This window comes from Rhodnius prolixus, unplaced genomic scaffold (assembly GCF_049639745.1).
Source record: "Rhodnius prolixus isolate KJV_2025 unplaced genomic scaffold, Rpr scaffold_6, whole genome shotgun sequence".
Lineage (NCBI taxonomy): Eukaryota > Metazoa > Arthropoda > Insecta > Hemiptera > Reduviidae > Rhodnius > Rhodnius prolixus.
In genome coordinates, this window is record NW_027411634.1 from 8427145 (window position 1) to 8446382 (window position 19238).

General features: G+C 29.7%; 5 protein-coding genes across 16 annotated transcripts in view; 3 read left to right on the plus strand and 2 right to left on the minus strand.

Moving 5' to 3' along the window:
- Positions 1-1784, plus strand: part of LOC141461275 (annexin B9-like) — a 28029-nt gene extending 26245 nt beyond the window's left edge. For 4 of the 7 annotated variants that reach the window (XM_074142179.1, XM_074142180.1, XM_074142181.1 and 1 more), the window contains 2 exons: positions 186-262; positions 1692-1784. In XM_074142179.1, coding sequence (XP_073998280.1) covers positions 186-236 — 51 coding nt within the window. In that variant the 3' untranslated portion in view covers positions 237-262; positions 1692-1784. The remainder of the gene's footprint in view (positions 1-185; positions 263-1691) is intronic. The other 3 variants (XM_074142184.1, XM_074142185.1, XM_074142183.1) reach the window with 2 other exon arrangements.
- Positions 1785-3417: 1633 nt separating this feature from the next.
- Gmppb (GDP-mannose pyrophosphorylase B) lies at positions 3418-8181 on the minus strand. Its single transcript, XM_074142178.1, has 3 exons — positions 7810-8181; positions 6466-7181; positions 3418-6299 (listed from the first exon to the last, which is right to left on the minus strand). The coding sequence occupies exons 2-3, from the start codon at positions 7172-7174 to the stop codon at positions 5899-5901; spliced, it is 1110 nt and encodes a 369-aa protein (XP_073998279.1). The 5' UTR covers positions 7175-7181; positions 7810-8181; the 3' UTR covers positions 3418-5898.
- A 237-nt stretch (positions 8182-8418) lies between these two features.
- Positions 8419-14575, plus strand: LOC141461277 (uncharacterized). 2 transcript variants are annotated; one of them, XR_012462715.1, is made up of 3 exons: positions 8419-8837; positions 8967-9861; positions 11104-14575. XR_012462715.1 is itself a non-coding variant. In XM_074142187.1 (2 exons), exons 1-2 carry the CDS (start codon positions 8826-8828, stop codon positions 9531-9533), a joined length of 579 nt encoding a protein of 192 aa, XP_073998288.1. In that variant the 5' UTR covers positions 8419-8825; the 3' UTR covers positions 9534-14575. The 2 variants fall into 2 exon arrangements, 1 of the variants encoding a protein (XP_073998288.1); XM_074142187.1 differs by having other exon boundaries at positions 8967-14575.
- LOC141461278 (soma ferritin-like) lies at positions 9803-15596 on the minus strand. The gene is made up of 3 exons (XM_074142188.1): positions 15337-15596; positions 15014-15238; positions 9803-14571 (listed from the first exon to the last, which is right to left on the minus strand). The coding sequence occupies exons 1-3, from the start codon at positions 15439-15441 to the stop codon at positions 14383-14385; spliced, it is 519 nt and encodes a 172-aa protein (XP_073998289.1). The 5' UTR covers positions 15442-15596; the 3' UTR covers positions 9803-14382.
- Positions 15597-15679: 83 nt separating this feature from the next.
- Positions 15680-19035, plus strand: LOC141461268 (tetratricopeptide repeat protein 17). 5 transcript variants are annotated; one of them, XM_074142153.1, is made up of 9 exons: positions 15680-16000; positions 16174-16436; positions 16517-16631; positions 16719-16921; positions 17241-17408; positions 17486-17605; positions 17688-17824; positions 17935-18065; positions 18797-19035. In XM_074142153.1, exons 1-9 carry the CDS (start codon positions 15884-15886, stop codon positions 19004-19006), a joined length of 1464 nt encoding a protein of 487 aa, XP_073998254.1. In that variant the 5' UTR covers positions 15680-15883; the 3' UTR covers positions 19007-19035. The 5 variants fall into 5 exon arrangements, with proteins under 5 accessions (XP_073998254.1, XP_073998255.1, XP_073998256.1 ...); XM_074142154.1 differs by having other exon boundaries at positions 16529-16631; XM_074142155.1 differs by having other exon boundaries at positions 16174-16415.
- The last annotated feature ends 203 nt before the right edge of the window (positions 19036-19238 follow it).

A 19238-nucleotide genomic window follows, 5' to 3' on the forward strand; every position in this document is an offset into this window, starting at 1 on the left:
GCCTTTTAAATAATAGTAAATAATCAATTGCACCAGCTATTTAGCGTTCAACGGCACTGTTATAATATATTTCGCTTAATCTTTTCAGTTTTAATTAGTAGTCATTTAAAGATAATAAACCCTTTGGCTTTTTTCCATGATTTAGGTGATAGTAATTTATTTCTTGCTTCTTATGTTTTTTTTAGGGCGACACTTCAGGAGACTACAAACGGCTCCTTCTGGCCTTGGTTTCTTAAAATGTCAGCACCTTTTGCATGAGCATGTAATATATAATTTTTGCTTATTAAAATTCTCTAGTTTAAGTTTATTTTATGTATAAAACTTAAGAGATATGTGCTTTAGTAAACCTAGTGCAGCTTAAGCTTTTTCTATAAGTGCGTTTTTATTTATTAGATGATTCAGTAAGCCCCACGAATTACTTTTTTTTATTAGTGTATATAGCAAATTACTCACCGAAATAAAAATTTTGCCCTTTGAAATAAAATTGGGCAAACAATCTAATAGGAAATAACCTCCTTATCACTACTTGAAAAATCGTAACGTAGTTGGTCATTCTCTAGATTTTCTTGCAGCAATTCAAGAACGCTTTTCATTCTAAAACTTTCTTGTTAGTAGCTGTTAATTTAAGAAGGTATTTTAGCTTGTCCTAATAATCATTGCTTAGCTTTGTAATGCAGATAAATTGCATCTTTCTATTTGGTGTGAGCGCTTATGGTTTCAACCAAACGCAAGTAAATAAACCTCTTTTAGTTTATCTTTCAATTTAATTTACTTTTATTAGGCGTTCAGTTTACTCCATTTCCCTGGATAATTTCATAGTTGAATTCTAGTTTTGCATCAATATATTGCTAAATTTATGTTCAGTATGATAGAATTTGCCTTCTTACTTTCTGATCTCTCTCTTACTGCAATGTAATACTAGTTTTAAGAGCTTTTCTTAGTTATTTCCAAATTTTATGCTAGTTCCAAAGTAACAGTAATTGCTTATTAAAACACCAGGTAATAGATTTGACACCTACCTCTGATTTGTCTTGTTCAATGTTGACAGTTGATTTTACTCCCCAGTATTTATTAAATTCTTTCTCCTAAAAGAAAATATTTCATTAGGAATTTAGCACAAATTATATGGATTTTCCTCGCTAAGTTTCCTCTCAGCTTGTTGCCAATTATGTTTGTAGATCACTAATTTCATTACAAGTAGACTTTTGTAACATTTTTCTTTTACCCTTATATTTGGAAATTTGGAAGAATTTCTTTGGGTTTTGGAATAACTAACCAAACTGCTATTGTTTTACCCATATAACTACCTTTAATCTAGATTAGAAGTCAAAAGCCAGGCCTGAAAAGGCATCTTAAACTACCTATTGCAAAACTGTGTACAAATTGCAGTTGGAAGCCTAAAATTTTCAATGCTATAAAGCGATGAGGGAAAATAAATATGCCAGGGACGTAGGTACTCATTATTAAAAAGTTCCACATATCTGAAACAAAATCTTAAATAGCAGCAGATAAAAATGGTAGCAGATTTATGCATTGCCATCCCAAACCCAATGTTGATGATGTATTAATTATGGACACGCACTATTTAACAATTTAATCCTTCAAACTAATTAATAGCTTATAATTTATTTCTTTAATTACACAATATATTTTTTGCTTTTAATATATTAATTTGTATTTTTTTTCTACAGAATGATTGTGCCGGAGATTTCAAAAATCTTTTGGTTGCCCTAGCTTCATAAAGATGGATTGTCTGAGAAATAAAAAAAAAAAAAAATGACAAACATTTTGATGACACATAGTCAAGCATTCCACAGTATTTTATTATGTTGCTTCAAACTTAATATTTGAGAAATTTACAAAATTCATCAATTAAAATAAATAAGTAAAGGTAAAATTATTTAAAAATGTAAGATGATATTCAATGTAAAGGTTGTTTAAATCGAAACATCATTAAGTTGTAAAAGAGTTAAATTTGCATCAATTCTGTTTGTATTTTGTTTTTTACATATACATATTTTTTATTAGCAAGATATTAGTAGATGTGCCTTTGTAGGTGCTTTATCGTCATACCTGAACACAACTGCCAGTTTAATTTAAAATTGAAACATGTAAAAGGAAAACATATATATAATGGAATATAAGTACATATGTATTCCAAACGCAATAAATATTTTCAATACATAGTTTTATATTATGGTTATTATGAGGTATAAGCAAATTTAAAAAAAAGAAGAAAAGGCTTATTTTGTCTTGGGAAGGGGCTTCATTTTATAATGCATTAGCGTTAATCATCACAAAATTTCTAAGAAATTATATGTATGAAAAAATATATCTCTATGTGTTTGCTGTATTTTGTCATGTAATTATTATTTTTTTTAAATTTAAAAAGCATTTATAGTTTAGTTATAAAAATGATATTGAATAAAACTGCTCCATTTATAATGGTGCGAAAAAAATCTGTTGTATTCTGTCAAATCTGTTTGAATCCCTTCATTGACTTTTTAACAATAACAAATTTCTGTTAGTGCTGAAATTACCGTGATTATAATCTTTCAAATCTGACAATATCTTCTGATTATTCATGAATCTTATTTGTTTGACATCAAATTGAAAAGAAAGAATTAAATTTCAGGATAGTTGAGTTTAAAATGAGTGTAAGAATAATATGAAGCGTGTACTAAAAAACTTACATTTTAATTATTTTTTAATGTATTTTTATGTAATGTTCAAAGTGTAGCTCACGTTGGATATCCGCAGAATCCATTCCTTTGATTTGTGATCTACGCCTGACTTGGACCAAAATAAATTTTATGTGTATTAAGTAAAGAATAGACTTGAAGGAAGATGTTAAAAGAAGTTTTCTGCCATCTTTAGTTTAAAGAGAGGGATTGAGGAACTGAGCGTTATCAATACGGAACGAGACTTGATTGCAATAGATTAAAATAGATGCTGGACCATTTTTGAGTTTAATATGATTTTTTTTTGCAGTAAAAGTGGATATCCTGGGAAGTCCAACGGGAACAACTTCGTGAACTCTCCTTGAGAACTTCAGTGAACAATTGTAATCTGCATACAAAACATCTGACTGCAATTCAAACATGTCTCCATGCCTAGAATGTCAATTTTTGTTTTCAAAGAGGTACTCTAGGCGGGCTGTTGTGGTTCTTGCGGCTTTAGCCTTCATTTCCTCTTTATCTTACCCATTTAGCCGGATAGTTAAAAACCAAAAGCACAATAACTGGCTAGAAAACGCTAGCTAACCAAAATTTATTTAATTCGACTTCGTTATGTGAAACACTCAGGAGTTCACTCACTAATTAGGAATAAGAGTGTGCTACCCTCATCACTGTAGCTGTAATTTTTACAAGAATTTAATAAAGATTTATCACACTTAGGTAATATTTAAATCATAAGAATATTTCAACATTTATTTGATATACATTTGCACATAAACAATAATTATATATTATATATCCTATAAAATGCGGTTACAACACAAATAAATTCACATATTTAGATTTCTGCTAGTAACAACATAGTTGTAGACTTAAAAAAATTGTGATTTTTTTTTAACAATAGTAAATATACTTTTTTTAATTAATAATCATTTGCATTAAAAAATTTTATTGTTTCATTACAAATAATTTTATTTTATTTACAATTTTATTTACATTGTTTTTGGTACATTATCTTTTAAAACAAGTCCGAGATTATCTTTTAACATGTTTAGAGATTATAAGTTTAGTTGATTAAAGATTTTTTTGTTTAACTTAAAAATACCTTTTTTTTCAGGTAAACTGTTAGATCTTAGAACCGATTCTAAGCATTTAAAAGAAAAACTTAAGCCTAAATTTACAGTAACAATTTTACAGTCTTCTTTATAGTTGAAACTTTGTTTTTACCAATCTTGGTATGTTTCTTTAGTGTAACGTTAAGCTGTGATTGCATCAAACGAACTAGAATACATTGAACCATAGCAAGTTGTGAAATCTCGGTAAGCCCAAGAAAATTTATTTTTCAGTTAAAAGCATTTCCTAAACATTTGTGCTGCTGAAATTACAAGAGACGTTATTTTATAAGACATCTAGGGACTCTTCAACTAGGTAATAAGCCCTAAGTAGTAAATTCGTGATTGACTGTTATTTTAAGGGTGTTCGGACATTCAGGACAAAAGCATAAAGAGACGACAGTTTCCCTGGCCGGGAAAATATCACCATGTTATCCTCAAAGAACCTCAGTCATTTACTTTGAAGGAAAATGCCTCAATAGTACACCCAAGAAAAAGTTGGAATAAAACTACTAGTCGTAGCAATGGTAAGAAAGTAAAAATCCTATTTACCCAAGGCATATGCCATTTTATCTAGTAAAAAAACAAATTTGCAGACTCGGAAGCCCTCAAAATTTCCGGTAAAAAACCTAGGACAATTTATCTATTGCAAATTGTATCAGGTAAAAATTGCTTTTTTAGGTTTTTTACCTTAAAAAAAAAACATTAAAAATAAATGTGGAGAAATATACCACACTAATTTCTCAGTTTCCAAAAGTGAGCTGCGTTTCCATGAAAATTATAACCTAAAATCCACATATTTTAAGCTATATTAAGTTGGGATCACTAATTACCTATTTTACTAAGCACATTTTAATTTAAATAATTAAAATAAAAACCAAACCTAATGAATTTCTTTGTGTCAGCTAATTTGTAATCTGTACTTTTAGCAAATCTGTGCTTCATAAATTATTTCTAAAATTTATAATTTCCAAATAATGTTTATTAGAAACATTTTATAATTTTACATTCAAAATTATGGAAAATTGGCAGCGCTTATTCTGACTAAAAGTCTATAAATTAAATAAATTTCACAAATATGTTACTAAATAGCTTTTTAAAAAAACGAATTAAAGAATACAAACAAATTTATTAATATATGTATGTGTTAACTGAATAAAACAAACATGCAATGTAAAAAACGTTTTGTTTTGCAAATTCCCTGTAGGCAGAGAAACTAACGTAAACAAAAAAGACTTCCTATTCACTTCTATATCTTGGTACAAAACTTCAAATTTCTACATTGTTTAAGGTGGTTGAGAATGGTATTTTCCAGTTGGCAAAGTACTCTGGTGGCGATTTTTATGAACATAAACGTAAACAAAACCTTTTTCTTTAAATACGTTACTTTTTCTTTTGCCAATTTTTAGTTTATGAGAATTGTTACAGCCATGATTTAATTATATTTTTGATTTTGATTTTCGGATAGGATAGTAAACTGAAATTATTCTAGTATGGTTCATCTGGTACATATTTCACTTGGAAAGCTACAATACACTTTCTTAAAGGAATACTTAAAGAAATTTTTTATTTACCAGTCAATACTTGATCATCTAAAATTTGGAGGCACATGAAAATCTGGAGGTGGCCAGAACAAATTTCATTTCAAACAAAAGGGCAAGCTATAATCGGAAAAGAAGAAAATATTTTATTCTTAAAATTATTTGAAGCGCTGTGAACCGCTATAGATGAACTGACTGGAGGAAATATTGAAGGGGCCATAACTCAGCATTGTTGCTTTTGGAAAATGATTCTGTATTTGTTTTCGTAAGTAAACATATGAATGTAGTTTTTTTAAAAATAACTAGTAACAAAAAGGTAGATATCTTGATTTAAACTTACATTAACAAAAATATGAATCGTTAAAAATAATTAATATAGCAAAGTAATCAAAATACTTTTTATTAACTGAACAGTCCTAGGGAAAACTTCTAAATCTAAGTAGGGAATTGATCTAACTTAACTCTTTTTTGGTACCTGAATGAAAAGACATTTTAAACAGACAGTTATTTTATCTGCTTAGAGCTGAACTTTTAAGAATCTAATGTTAGTTAAACTGTAATGTATAGTCACATTATTACCTGAGGATCAGGTACTGAATTAACAATATTTTTATGAGGTAAAACTTTGCCCCCATTAATATATAATTCATCCTTAATGATTACATCTTCGCCAAGCACTGTAGTGTTTTCCATTCGTACCCACTTTCCAACCAATGATTTCCAACCAACTATACATCCGCTAACCCATGAATGTGATTTTATAGTTGCTTTTTCTAAAATAGTACTTCGTTTAATACATACACCATCTTCAACTATAACATCTGGTCCAATTGTTACGTTCGGTCCGATAATACAGCCACGTCCAATTGTCGCAGAGGGATGAACAAGAACATTGCCAACTGTGCCTGGTCCTGAATATAAGGCTGATGGATCTTTGTGTCTGAGTGAGGCCAAATACATACACATACCTGTTAGACAAATTGAACAGTTATTTTAGTTTAACAATGAAGAAGCAGTGTGACACCTGATTTAGCATTTTTAAAATGTTAAATTATTACTTTGTTGTAATTAAAAAACAGAAGTATTACATATCTTCGTACATTGCACTATTATTTAACACGCCACCGCACTTACCAGTAAGGAAATCTTTAGGCTGTCCAACATCCATCCAAAACCCTTGAAGCTCCAAAGCATAAAGTTCTCCCTCTTGTGCCATAAACGGAAAAACTTCCTTTTCAATACTTGTGGGGCGTAGTTCTATTCTTTTAAGAACAGATGGATTTAAAATGTACATCCCAGCATTAATTTTATTAGAAACAAATTCTTGTGGTTTTTCAATGAAACTTTCAATACAACCTCGTTCGTCATACACAACTACACCATATTTTGATGGCTCTTCAACTTTTGTAACTACGATAGTACCTTCTTTCTTGTGACTTCGATGGAAGTGTTCCAATTCTTTAAATGGAAACTCACAAATAATATCAGAATTTAATACGAAAAATGGTTCATCACTTGCGGATAATATGTCTTTTGCTAACGCTAAAGGACCAGCGGTACCTAAAGGTTCGGTCTCATGTGAAAATATCAAATTTACTCCAAGTTTTCCAGCTTCTTCTTTCAATTCTTTCTCCATTTGTTCCGCTCTGTAGGATACTGCCAATACTACTTCTTTCACACCAGCACCCACTAATGCCTCTATCTGATGCAGTAGCATAGGTTTGTTAGCGAATTCCACAAGGGGTTTAGGTCGACTAAGTGTCAGAGGGCGTAAACGGGTTCCATAACCTCCTACCAATATTAATGCTTTCATTGCTCCCATTTTTTGTTTTGTTCCACACATAAAGACGCTAGAAAAATACAAAGAGAAAAAAATGAAATTAGTATACTTTAAATCTGGAATATTTTTAATTTCTTTGTTCAAAACGAAATATTAGAAACTTTCCATGGAAAAAATTTATTGAGAAAATACATTTTCTTCTACAAAAAGAGCATGGCTTCATAGAAAAGACTATGACTTTCATGATGATTCGCTTGAGAATTGCTTCCCATTCATAAATAACATACAAACATTAAAATACTCTTCTTATGGGTTATAAATATATACGGTAAATGTTATTACCAATTGGCTAATTTATCATTCCTTAGTAATATTTAAGAAGAGTGTAGCAATATCTAAATTGAAAGCCGGCCAGATGTTTATATTCAGGAGCAATGAATTTTGTTTAGTGGTATGGATAAACACAAAATACATTTTTCAAATACTGTTTTAGTTGTTAACCAATGTTATGTTTCCTGAATTTCATAAAGTATTTTAAATAGTTCAGTTTCTCCATGAATATGGCCAAACTCGTAGAAAATGTTCATTATTACACCTTACTACCAGCCATTTTAGGTGTTTTATTCCGAATTACTAATCTATAAGCTTGCATATCTTATATTTACAAAAAACAATATTTAAAAAGATAAACTTCTTACCTAATATTGAATTTTCAAAACTCCTTCACACAAAATATTATTAAATCAATTTTATACACAGTGATACAGTGATAATGTAATCAATGATTACTAATCTTGTTCCACGCCCCATGACACGTTGGAATAAAATAATAAACTCATCTACGACATAGATGTCAATTGTTGGTTGCTGAGTAATGAAAATATCAAGTTATTTCTTGACGTATGCAATTACTACCAAACAATGCCAGCAAAACTGTACTTCACAACACTCCCTTTACTGAGGGACACGTATCTAAATGAAACAACGGTATTCAAGCTATTACCATCCACAGTTTAGTGTTTACCAAATAATCACGCACACATGAATGTAAATATATTAATCCAAATGCATATAAAATAGATGTTTGTTATTAACAAATCGATAATAAGTTTATCTTTAACATCAAGTCAACTAATAATCAAAAGCATTTATAAAGATAAACTTTATATTAACTCAATGTAGTATTTTATTTTATTTTTTAAATGATAAACGGCGAAATAGATGTTTTGAGTTTTAAAAACTTTTATATATGTAAGTCCAAAATCGACACAAAAATCGATTTATTGAAGGTAAGCACCTTCTCCATGTTTATATTTGTCATCTAATGTTCCCTACCTGCTCTGCGAGAGAGAGTGCGTAATACCAGGGTTAATTAAAATCTTAAATACTATGGTTTCGAAGTGCACCTTACGTTAAATTTACTTTTTATATTCCATTTTTTACAATTTATTGATTTGAGTAAAAACTTTTACTCACAATTTTTTTTTAAATAACGAAATTATAAGTTTATTACTAGTGTATAGAGTTACGTTAAGTGAATTTAAATCCATTATCACCTTACTTTTGTACGAAGTTTCTGCTACATGTTGGAGACATGATTTCATGTATAAGTGGAATGCAGGTGTCATTAGTGAAGGTTCCACTAATGACATTTTGAAGTCTGCCTTTTCTAGTGGGCGTGGGGAAGGGGACATTAGATATTCTCTTCCATGTTATGGCCCGAAGGGTATTTGTTATTGCTAACTTCTATTCCGTTATTTATTTGTTTATTGCTTATTTATTAACTATTGCTTTATTACATTTTTGCAAATTTCTACTGCCTTGCTATTCACTAATATGTTGGTCTAATTTTTAGGAAACAGAAGGTGAAGCATTAGAAGCTTTGTACCCTGAAACACAAATTTTAGAGAACTCTGATTGGTCATCATTATTAAAGTGTTTGAAATGTGATGAAACTTTTCGTGATAAGCAATCAAAATTGAGGCATCAACGTGAAAGACATGGTATGTTTACCTGTCTAATATGTGGTAAAGCATTTTCCCAACGTAGTGGATTATCGCATCATTTGCCAATGCATTCAGAAATAAAAGCATTTCAGTGTAGTGTTTGCGGTAAATGCTTTCGACAAAGAAGTGGTTTAACACATCACAAACAAACACATTCAGAAGTTAAAGCTTTCAGTTGTGATGTATGTGGTAAAGCATTTGCCCAAGGAAGTGGTTTGATCCATCATAAATCAACACATTCGTTAGTAAAAAGTTTTACTTGTCATATTTGTGGTAAAAGTTTTGCCCAGAGAAGTGGTTTAGCGCATCATAAGAATATACATTTAAAAAAGTTGAATGAGGTAATTACGCCTGATTCTACAGTATCATCTAGGGTAATGAATTTCCAGCAGTATCTTATGTCTTGTTCAAAATAAAATTAAAAAGATTTGTAAAAAGTAATTCATATAGGTAATCAAAGAAAAATAGGTTAATGATCTTAGAAAGTGTAGTTTATTTCTATTCAGACAACTAACAAAATAAATAAATTGATTTACAAATTAAAACATGTTCGTGCTGTTAGAACAGTAATTATTATTTAATTGAAAAATAATAATATTGAATTTAAACCATGAAGAAGTAGAGGAAATCTTGTATTTTTAGATTTTTGGTACCAAATAGTAGTAATTACCAGTTTTTTAAAAAAAAAAAAAAAAAGAATGGATATTCAATATATGGAAGAAAAGGATGCATCATAATGTTCTGGTAATTATGGCAGTATATCTTATATTATTAGTTCCATTAAGAATTCTTATTTAGAACAATATATGTATTCATTATCAGTGCTGATATTACAGGTATTTTTTTATTTATGGTTTCTATTTTCTAAAATAAAAATCTCTTTGTGAAATAGAATTATATGCTGCAGCGAACATTGTGAAATAAGTAATTCCAAGAAGTGGGATGTTATTTTGCAGTAGATCTGTTGAATGGCGAAACATTATTAATAGAAGATTAATCATATTTAATTTTGTCCTATAATTATTACTTCAATTTTCATCTTCAGTCTGCAGTGCCCCTTAACGGGATCTACTACGGTCATTGGCATGGTCACCCGTTAGATAAAGAGTATTAGGAAGTGGCAGCAAAACAAACTCATTGTGATTGAAATGATCTGTAGTGGTTTCTTTATATCAGTTTTTTCGCATCGGCTTTTACCAATCAGCCAGCCACAAGATCAGTGTTTTTTCATTGATTTAGTATTTTTGCTAATGAGAGATTCGCTAAATGTAAGTAGTTGCCCGCATCAAATACTTACGCCGGCATTATGAGTTTTTTGTCATCAGTTTCAGTGTTACTCGTGCGAGCGCCAAGATCCGCAAAAAATGGCAAGTCCACTTCACACTAGAGAAGGGTTTGTAATCATCAATTCTGAGAGGCTTTAGTTTATTTTTTCTATTACTTGGTGTCAAACCTTGGCTTAGCTTCACCATCCTGACGCTCACATCTTCCTCTGTCTTAGAACAGTTGTGAACTATTTTGAATAACCTAACATTGGTGATCCAATGGCTATATTTAGGAGGGCAGATGTAGAATTGGGTTCTTCTCCAACTCTCATAGCTTTTTGAGTCTCTGCTGACTCTGCCTCTTCAGCAGTCGAGTTGTTATGTATGTAGATTTAGAATGATGACAGATTTAAATTCAGTTGTTTTTCATATGAGTTCTCTAGTATCTAATTTTAGATATTAGAAGATTTATTAACGTGTTAAATTATTTTTTATTAATAAAAATTCAGTTTTTAACTTGTGTAATGGTAAGTGAATTGAGACTCATCTATATCATTACCTAATAAATTGTCTCAGCCACAATGTTCAATACTACTTACTCACATTATCATATTTCTCTTTTTAAAACTTCACAAGTTTCTAATATTTGCTTCCATTATTATGATCTCGTTTAATAAGCTGGTTGAGATATTGCATTAATTTTATTATTTTCTCTATGTAGATAGTATGATCATGAGGACCTGATCCTGTTTCCTTAGTATATGGAAGATGGTTCAAAAAGTTGAAGTCATTGCTTTTATAAAAAGTGATAAACGGTATTCTGATGATGGAAGAAATTCCTGAACCTGCCCGAAAATAGAAAATAGTTGTTTTGCATATAGTGACTGTATTAATCTCAAATATGAGAAAAAGAGAGAAGTTTTTAATTTTGATAGTGATATAAATGTTTGTTTACATTTGATAACATTAAATTTTGAAGAAATGATAAAAGTTTAATCGCTTATACATAATATTTACTTGTAATAAACATGATTGACTGTTTAAATAACTGGAAATCAACTAGTAATAATGTTTAAGTTATAAATATCTAATAATGAGTAAAAAATTAGGGTATTTTTTTTTCTTTTAACAAAATGAAGTTCCTATTTAAAATTGGCATAATTATTTTAAATTCGCCTCTGTCATCTTATAAATAAATATTTTGTCTTTATTTATGTAACTGTTAATGGTCGTAACTATTTATTTGTACTTAAGATTACGTAATTTACTTTAATATATTATATACATTAGGTTTGCTTTCTTCGTGTTAAATTTAAACGACTTAGTCTCAGAATCTTTCCAAGGAAATCGCCGTCAAAATTATGTTAAAATAAGGTATCAAGGCTACATTTTACGAAGAACTTTATGGAAATTAACTACTATGAGATTGGAATACTCAGATTTTCAAAATTGAGTATTTTGCGTCCAAATTTAACTTCACTCTTGAAATGCCACCTTAACTAAATTTTGGTTATGGTCCAAAACTAGTTTGGCAGCGTGTCAACATTTACGCGAAGTTCGATGGCCATAACTAAAATGTCTTCAAACAATTGAACGTTCAAACGTTAGTCATTGAAGATCGATTAATGCAATTAAATCGTACACAGATTTATTTAAATTGATTCTGATTTTCAAAACTGTCTAAAATATTTTGTAATCAATACACTTAAGTGTAACCAAGCCAGCAGTCTTGTGTAATCGATGGTACTAGTTGTGCTCTTAAGTTATATCTACAACAATTATTACTTGTTAAAATGATATCCTCAGCACAATATTAGAGATTCTTTTGAACAGCAGAAAAGGCAAGGCTGGAAAGAAGTTTGAAAAGTGGATATAACATTATCCAGGAAAATATTTCAGTCTCTAAAACCAGTTTTCACTGATCTCCGCTGAACTGTGAAATTAGCGTTATTTAACTTAATTGTTTCTATAAAAATGTCTCCTATATAAAAAATTTCGCTGCTCAAAGCTCGCCGAAAATAATTTATCAAATTTTGCAGCCAAGCTTTCGAATACATTTGATTTGCCCAGTCTATTGTGCAATATAAGGATATAATTTCCAGTAATTTGTCAATTCTTTACTAGCCGTACTAAAACATGGAAGAATAATTTCTTTCCCAATTTTTTTTTTCTAATTAAATAAAATTTACGCTTTTCGTTATGAAAATTATTGTATCAGTGGAAAAAATACATTCTAACGATTTTATTGTACAACATCTAGGAAGTTTCTTTATATTTTCGAAAAGCTAATTCGTAACTTGTGATAGGTTTTTCTCTCTGAAATGTGAAAAAATAAAATTTTCAATCATTTCTATCAATTTTCTTGTTTCCCTATTGTATCAAAATCGGCCATGAAGTCTTGTTAATTATGAATGCTTACATCACTGCACTATTCAATTCTTAGCTTCTAATGAAGTATGATGCAAGAATTAGTCCCTAAATGCATCAGAAGTAGACGAACTGCTAGATTTAATACTTTTCATATGTCGAAATATTGTTCTAATGTTAAAGAAGATTGATTTCGTTTTAATTATTCTCACTCTCAGTAAAGGGAAATTATTCGATTGTATCCGATTGCGCAATTAATTTTTCACCGAAAATGCACTTTATGAGTTCCATCTGGTCCAAAAACTCCACTCTAATTCATTTCTTCACTCTAATAAATCTGCTACTTTAAAGCCTCTTTAACAATAAATTAAAATAATTTTTCTTTCATTGAACGAACTTTTTATGTTTCTGAGCGTGTTTGAAATAAAAATATATTCTCGTTGGTCATTTATTTAACCCACTAACTTCTTTTTTTTTTTTGAAACAGTACTTTTGGAAATCAGCTTTAAATTACATTTATTTAATTTCCGAAAAAAAGATTTTATTTTTGGCTAATGTAAAAAGGCCTGCAATATGTAGTCAGTAAAAGTCAAGTATATTTCTGAAGTGATTTTAAGTTTGAAGAAAATGTATGAAAGATTATTGGTATCAAGGGAGTTTTTTCCAACCCGTCTCCCCCGAATCAATTGATCTATGCAAAAGTAGAATTGATGAATTTTTAATTGGTACTAATAAATATTAAAACATTCCCAGAGAGATAAATATTACTTTATTGATTCAATGTTCGGGTACATTAAGACGCAGTTATGTTGCAGGCTATATATTGGGAGCAACCTTCACTATAACAAAGATAACAAACATATCCAACTGTGTGACGAAACCATAACCCCATATTTCTTATAAAGACAAAATGGCTTGTAGATAGCGACTAAATTCGAATTATTACCAAGTCATGTTGCTTTCTTGTTATTTTCTGTGCTAAAATATATTTTATGCTTAATTTCGCAATCTTAAGTAAACTTAGATAATTAATTACAATTTGTTGTATGATTTATATACAGATCACTACAATATTCGGAATCTATGAAAAATGCTTTCTATTTATTACGATCAATAAAAGTTTATAACTTCTCACAAATAAATAATTAAGTTTACTTTAATTTTTGTTACTAATTATTATTTGATATTAATCATACCATTTTTGCGTGATTAATTCAAAGTTGTTGGCCTTTTAATTCAAATGAAGGTCATACAAAAAATGAACATAAATCGTAGTTTTGTCGATGTATTTATTTTACAAATAATTAACACTGTGTACATTCTGCGGATAAATTTTTAATTTAAATTATCTCTCTCTATACATATGTATAAAACAAAATGTACCACTAACTAAATTATTATTTTCTTTTTTCTAGAGCAAATTTACATTTACACTCAGGAAAGCCTGAACTTAACAATATCCATAAGTACATTCAATTAGTATAAAAGGCATTAATTGCCAAATAGATCTATAATATAAAAATGATTTTATTATCAAGGTGCATTAGGAAACAATCTACGTAAGTATAAGTGATTTTAAATGATTAAATACATTAACATAATTCGCAAAAATAAAGGTATACCATTGACATAGTTAAGATGACTTTATTTCTTTGTCAAGTACAAAGATACCAAGTCCTTCACCTACACGTTTAACATTGGTGAGAAGGTCACCAAGCGATTTGATTGAATCAACCTGCTCTTGTAAATACTCGGTTTCGATGAAGTCTTGTAAATTAGCATCACCGTGAGACCCAGCAATTCCATGAAGTGTTAACAAACTCTGAAAGTTTTAAATAATTAATTTTATAAACAACAGGATTTATTCGGATTACACAAAGGTAGTACACTATGACACATAAAGTTTACATCTTAATAAGAAATGTAAAATTTCGGTCGCTAAAATTCACTTTTGAGTTTACAGATTATTAAAAATTAACTTACGTAAAAGATGCTGTGTAATAAAGCTACAACAGGTGGTTAATTGCAAAAAATAAAAGAGATCATCACAGCAATGAATCACTTAAAGCAACAACCTTGAATAGAGTAAACCTTGCGACAATTGTAGTTTCGAAAACAGTAAACAAAGCAACATTGTCTATTTAGTGGCGTATTAAACATACGAGACGACCAAATATTTTAAAGATTTGGAGAACTGTTGAATAAAATCAATTAAAATAATTATTGCAGCACTGATATAAGAAAAAATGCAATAATTAAATTACCATGTTAACATCCTTTTCAAGCTGAAGAGCATAGGCAACAGCCTCTTCAGCTGTACCCCAATCATTTTTGGCTGGCTGGGAAATATCCTTAAGTAGAATGCGGCCTCCTCGCTTATTCAAATATTTCATAAGCTTCATAGCATGTTCTCTTTCTTCCTCCGAAGCCTTTTTGAAATAATTATGAAATCCTTCTAATGCTATGTCATCTCTATCAAAATGGTACGACTAAAAAAAATTGACATTTCAATTGTGTTTCTGTAACTTATACTAATCAACTAATTTAACTTATATTTATTAGCTATTGATTTTATAAGCAAACTTACCATTGATAAGTAGACATAACTGGCATACAGTTCCATATTAATTTGCTTGTTAATAGCATTTTCCGAATCTGTATGGAAGTTTTGACGAACTTGAGTAGCTGCCATCTTTTATAGTTGCAATTGTAGATCACACTGGATGCTGACAATTAAAATACGGAAATGTTGATTCGATTAGCTTTGAAGAAACGTTGACAGAATTAATCAGAAGTCCAGCTGACACTGCTCAACGATATCTGCACACTGCTAAGCTGACAACTGTGTCAACCAAGGAACTAGGACATATATATATAAAGATGGGATGACCTTGAGTTACATCTGTTTCACCCTTTGTTTTGAAATTTATAAATCCTTTCTTAGAAATTATTTTACTTAATCTTAGTCAAGATTTTTTTTTAACTAAGTAACATAATTATTATTAAAATGTACTTTAAAAATATTTTATTTCATAAAAACTCTTATCAAGCTAATTTGTCAGTGTTGTCTAACCTTAGTGAATAAATATTTGACATGAGTACGAATTGGGCTTGTGATTCAAAAACCGTTAATTATGAAAATGCTAGTACACAATGCATTCCAAATAATTTTAGTTTTATTTGATGTAGTTAATTTATCTGTAGCAACTACTCATTGGGTACTTACAGAAAATGGAAGAATTCAGTCGCAGGTACATGTTTGAACTTTATTTTTAACCTCTGCCTTCAAGCAATTTTAAAATGTGTATTACTTCAAACTAATGCTGAACGTTTAATACTTTATAAATAAATAAATAAATGAAACACAAAACCCATAAACAGACTAGTAAAAGAAGTTAACTAACTTGTTAGTTTGTATCTTTAGGTTGATTCTGTGTTTAGACTGAACAGACCTTATGATTTAATCGAATTTTTAAAACAAGAAGAAAGAGCACAAAACGTAGTAAAATTATATGAAGATATGGTTCGCAAGAAAATAGTTTTGGATAACCAATGGGCAACTCTTAGTTCAGCTACAGAATTGGAAAAGAATTTATTTTCGGATGATGATTGTACAGCTGCTAGGGAAGAATTATTAGATTTTGACTCCGATACAATTTTTTACGAGTACGCATCAGAAGACTTTAAGTATGATATCTCCCCTTTGTAAAAGTACTCCATTCCTTTAATTTAATTAATTTTGAACGATGAGTTAATTATCTTTACAGTCTTTTATACAGTGATGTAGAAGGAGATTTAATTTCTGAAGAAGGAAGTACTGATTTGGATTGTTCAAGATTTTTTCAATTGGATTTCAGCATGGCTACATTTCCACATCTACAAGTAAACATCATTGTGTACATGTCTAAAACACCATCCTTTTGTAGTATATGACAATTTAATTTTTAAGAATTTATACTTTATCAATAGGTTTTGAGGGAACCATGGAATTTAACATGGCCCGATGAATCTGATATTAGCATTCCATTATCATCAAACCAAATTTATTATAGTTTAAATAAAAACTCTACGTCTTGGTATCATTATAATTTGGCATCACTTTATTGGAGACAAAAAGGAGCAGCGCAAAAAGCATTGGATTGTATCAAGCGATCCTTGCACTTTGCACCTAGGTAACCTTAGTTTTTATTCTTTTAATTCTGATTTCTAGTTAAGATAATTTCTTTTTTAGTTACGTAGATTTTGTAGTGTAGGATTATTCTATTTTCTACATTTGTTTGTTTGTTTTTTGAGCGTTGATAGTTCGTTAATTTAATCGATGTAAAACAGAGTCTCTGAACAATCTTGTTAAAAGCGCTTAATCTATTTACAAAATTTTTATGTTGTGATTATTTATTGATATGCATTAAATATGATAAAAATGAAGAAATCAATAATTTATGTTTATAACTAGATAGCTTAGTTTGTAAGAAACATTACATCTTTTTTTAGACATTTTAAGGATGTACCCATGTTAAATCTAGGAGTGATGCTCCAAAGAGCACAGTGTACTGCGGAGGCTGCAATACTATTGCATTCAGTAATTGATCATGCTCCTCTCAAACCTAAAGGACATTTTTTACTTGCTAATGTGTATACATCGTTAGGAAATTATAACAGGTGTATTGTTGTTTATAAATATCTTTTGGTGTTACAAGTGAGCAAAAAATGGTATTAATTTTATTTTTTATTTTTAGATCGATAGCATACTATGATAATGCTCTTAGTTTAAAACCAAACTGGGGAATTGCAAAGAGAGCCAGGCACGCTATTATCTGTCATTATAAAGTAAAAAATACTTTAAATAATTTACAAAAGTAAGTTTACTGCACGATTTTTTATTTAGTTTCTTTTTTGGTGATTAAAATACTGTTTATTTCTCAATTATTTATTTTCTAGTTCGATACAAAATATAATTGATCAATTTCAAGAATTTAATTCAATACAAGAGAAATTAGTAAAGAATCAAGAAGATATCTTAAAGCAACAACAAACACCACTTACTTCCACATTTTCAACATTGTTGCCACAATCAGGTAGAAGTTTAAGTTAATTATGTTTTGCATTTACAGCCTCTAATTTTGAAAATTTAATAAAATGTATATTTTTCTTTTACATTAAGCTTTTTTTTTGTATTTATTATTAGGGGAGTGCCTGTCTAGTTCAGCAACAGATGATCAACTTGTCTGTGATATTTCCAACGAAAATCCTTCGTCTAGACATATCCACGTTGATGCTATGTCCCTGCAGCTACTACTTTCCAAAGTAGAATCTCAGGTGTGTTTTTTATTTAACAGAAATGTAATGTCAAATCTTAAAATAGAAGGGGGAGGATTTTCCTGTAATGTCAAAGAAATTTTTACAAAAAAACTTTTTTGGAGCTAGACTTTTGAGAATTACCATTGGTGCTTCTCTAGGATGAGAAAGCTGAATAGTATAAACTTAAACCAACTGATTCAGTGACTTGAAACGTACTTATCTCTCCAGGTCTAAAGCAACTCTTAATGAAGGGTAAAATGGTGTTTGAAAAGTAAAGCTACATTCGTAGGCAAGGTGAAATACCACGACTTCAACCTCAAGGTGAAATACGAAGAGATAGCCGTATAGTGTTCACAGCAGATTGTTTAATGTCTGGGGTATTACTCATTTCATAGTATTGGTCCCCCACCAAGACATTTTTAGGTGTTTCAAGATGCCAATTTTCTCCATAAGAGTGAAAACACGATAGAAAAAGGTTTATTAATTGGGCCACAAATTTTGAGCTGAATTAGTTTGATTGAAATGCTTGAATAGATCCTTTTCCAAATCACTTAGGAAGGTCCACATAATTAAAAGTCGCTGTTCACCTGTTATATTTCCGCTATGAAATTCAACATTTCATATTAGTCACAAAAATCGTGTTTTTGTATTCTAGGGTATGGTAAGAGCTATATACGCCCACCTTTTATAATAATAATAATTTTTTTCATCTTGTTCTTGTTTATATTTTGTTTATTAATGTTTTACAGGCCCAGAAAATAAGTGACTATGTGCCTCTTCCAAACTTTGAAGATAATAATTTTAGAAATGCCTTTAGCAAGGAGAATAAAGTATCCTATGAAACGCTTAATGATGGTGATATAAATAGTAACAATAAAAATGATCTTAATGATAATAAAGTATTGGAAAAAATAAATTTTAAAGATTCAACAAATTTTACAAAATATCAAATAAAATAGTTCTCAATATTTTTTTACAAAACGAAAAAGTTATATATTTTATCATTTATTAAGTACGAGTTCCTTCCTTCAATGTATTTTCTTTGTTTACGAAGACATCGGTTATGGTTAAACGAAGAATTTTGATATTTAATTTAGACTAAGTTAATGCAACTGGCATTTAACTGGATTGGAATCATTATGAAGTTTGAATTTAAGGCGCGTTAACATCTGAGGCTATTGGCACTCGGAG

Bases quoted from the DNA above. Each gene is read 5' to 3' on its own strand.
- Gmppb (XM_074142178.1), bottom strand. From the start codon at position 7,174: ATGTGTGGAACAAAACAAAAAATGGGAGCAATGAAAGCATTAATATTG. The intron at 6,300-6,465 runs GTAAGTGCGGTG...TTTGTCTAACAG, and splicing joins GCCTAAAGATTTCCTTACTG to GTATGTGTATGTATTTGGCC.
- LOC141461268 (XM_074142153.1), top strand. From the start codon at position 15,884: ATGAAAATGCTAGTACACAATGCATTCCAAATAATTTTAGTTTTATTT. The intron at 16,001-16,173 runs GTACATGTTTGA...TTGTATCTTTAG, and splicing joins ATGGAAGAATTCAGTCGCAG to GTTGATTCTGTGTTTAGACT. The intron at 16,922-17,240 runs GTAACCTTAGTT...ATCTTTTTTTAG, and splicing joins TCCTTGCACTTTGCACCTAG to ACATTTTAAGGATGTACCCA.
- LOC141461278 (XM_074142188.1), bottom strand. From the start codon at position 15,441: ATGGCAGCTACTCAAGTTCGTCAAAACTTCCATACAGATTCGGAAAAT. The intron at 15,239-15,336 runs GTAAGTTTGCTT...AATTTTTTTTAG, and splicing joins GTTATGTCTACTTATCAATG to TCGTACCATTTTGATAGAGA. The intron at 14,572-15,013 runs GTAATTTAATTA...TAAAACTTTCAG, and splicing joins TTGAAAAGGATGTTAACATG to AGTTTGTTAACACTTCATGG.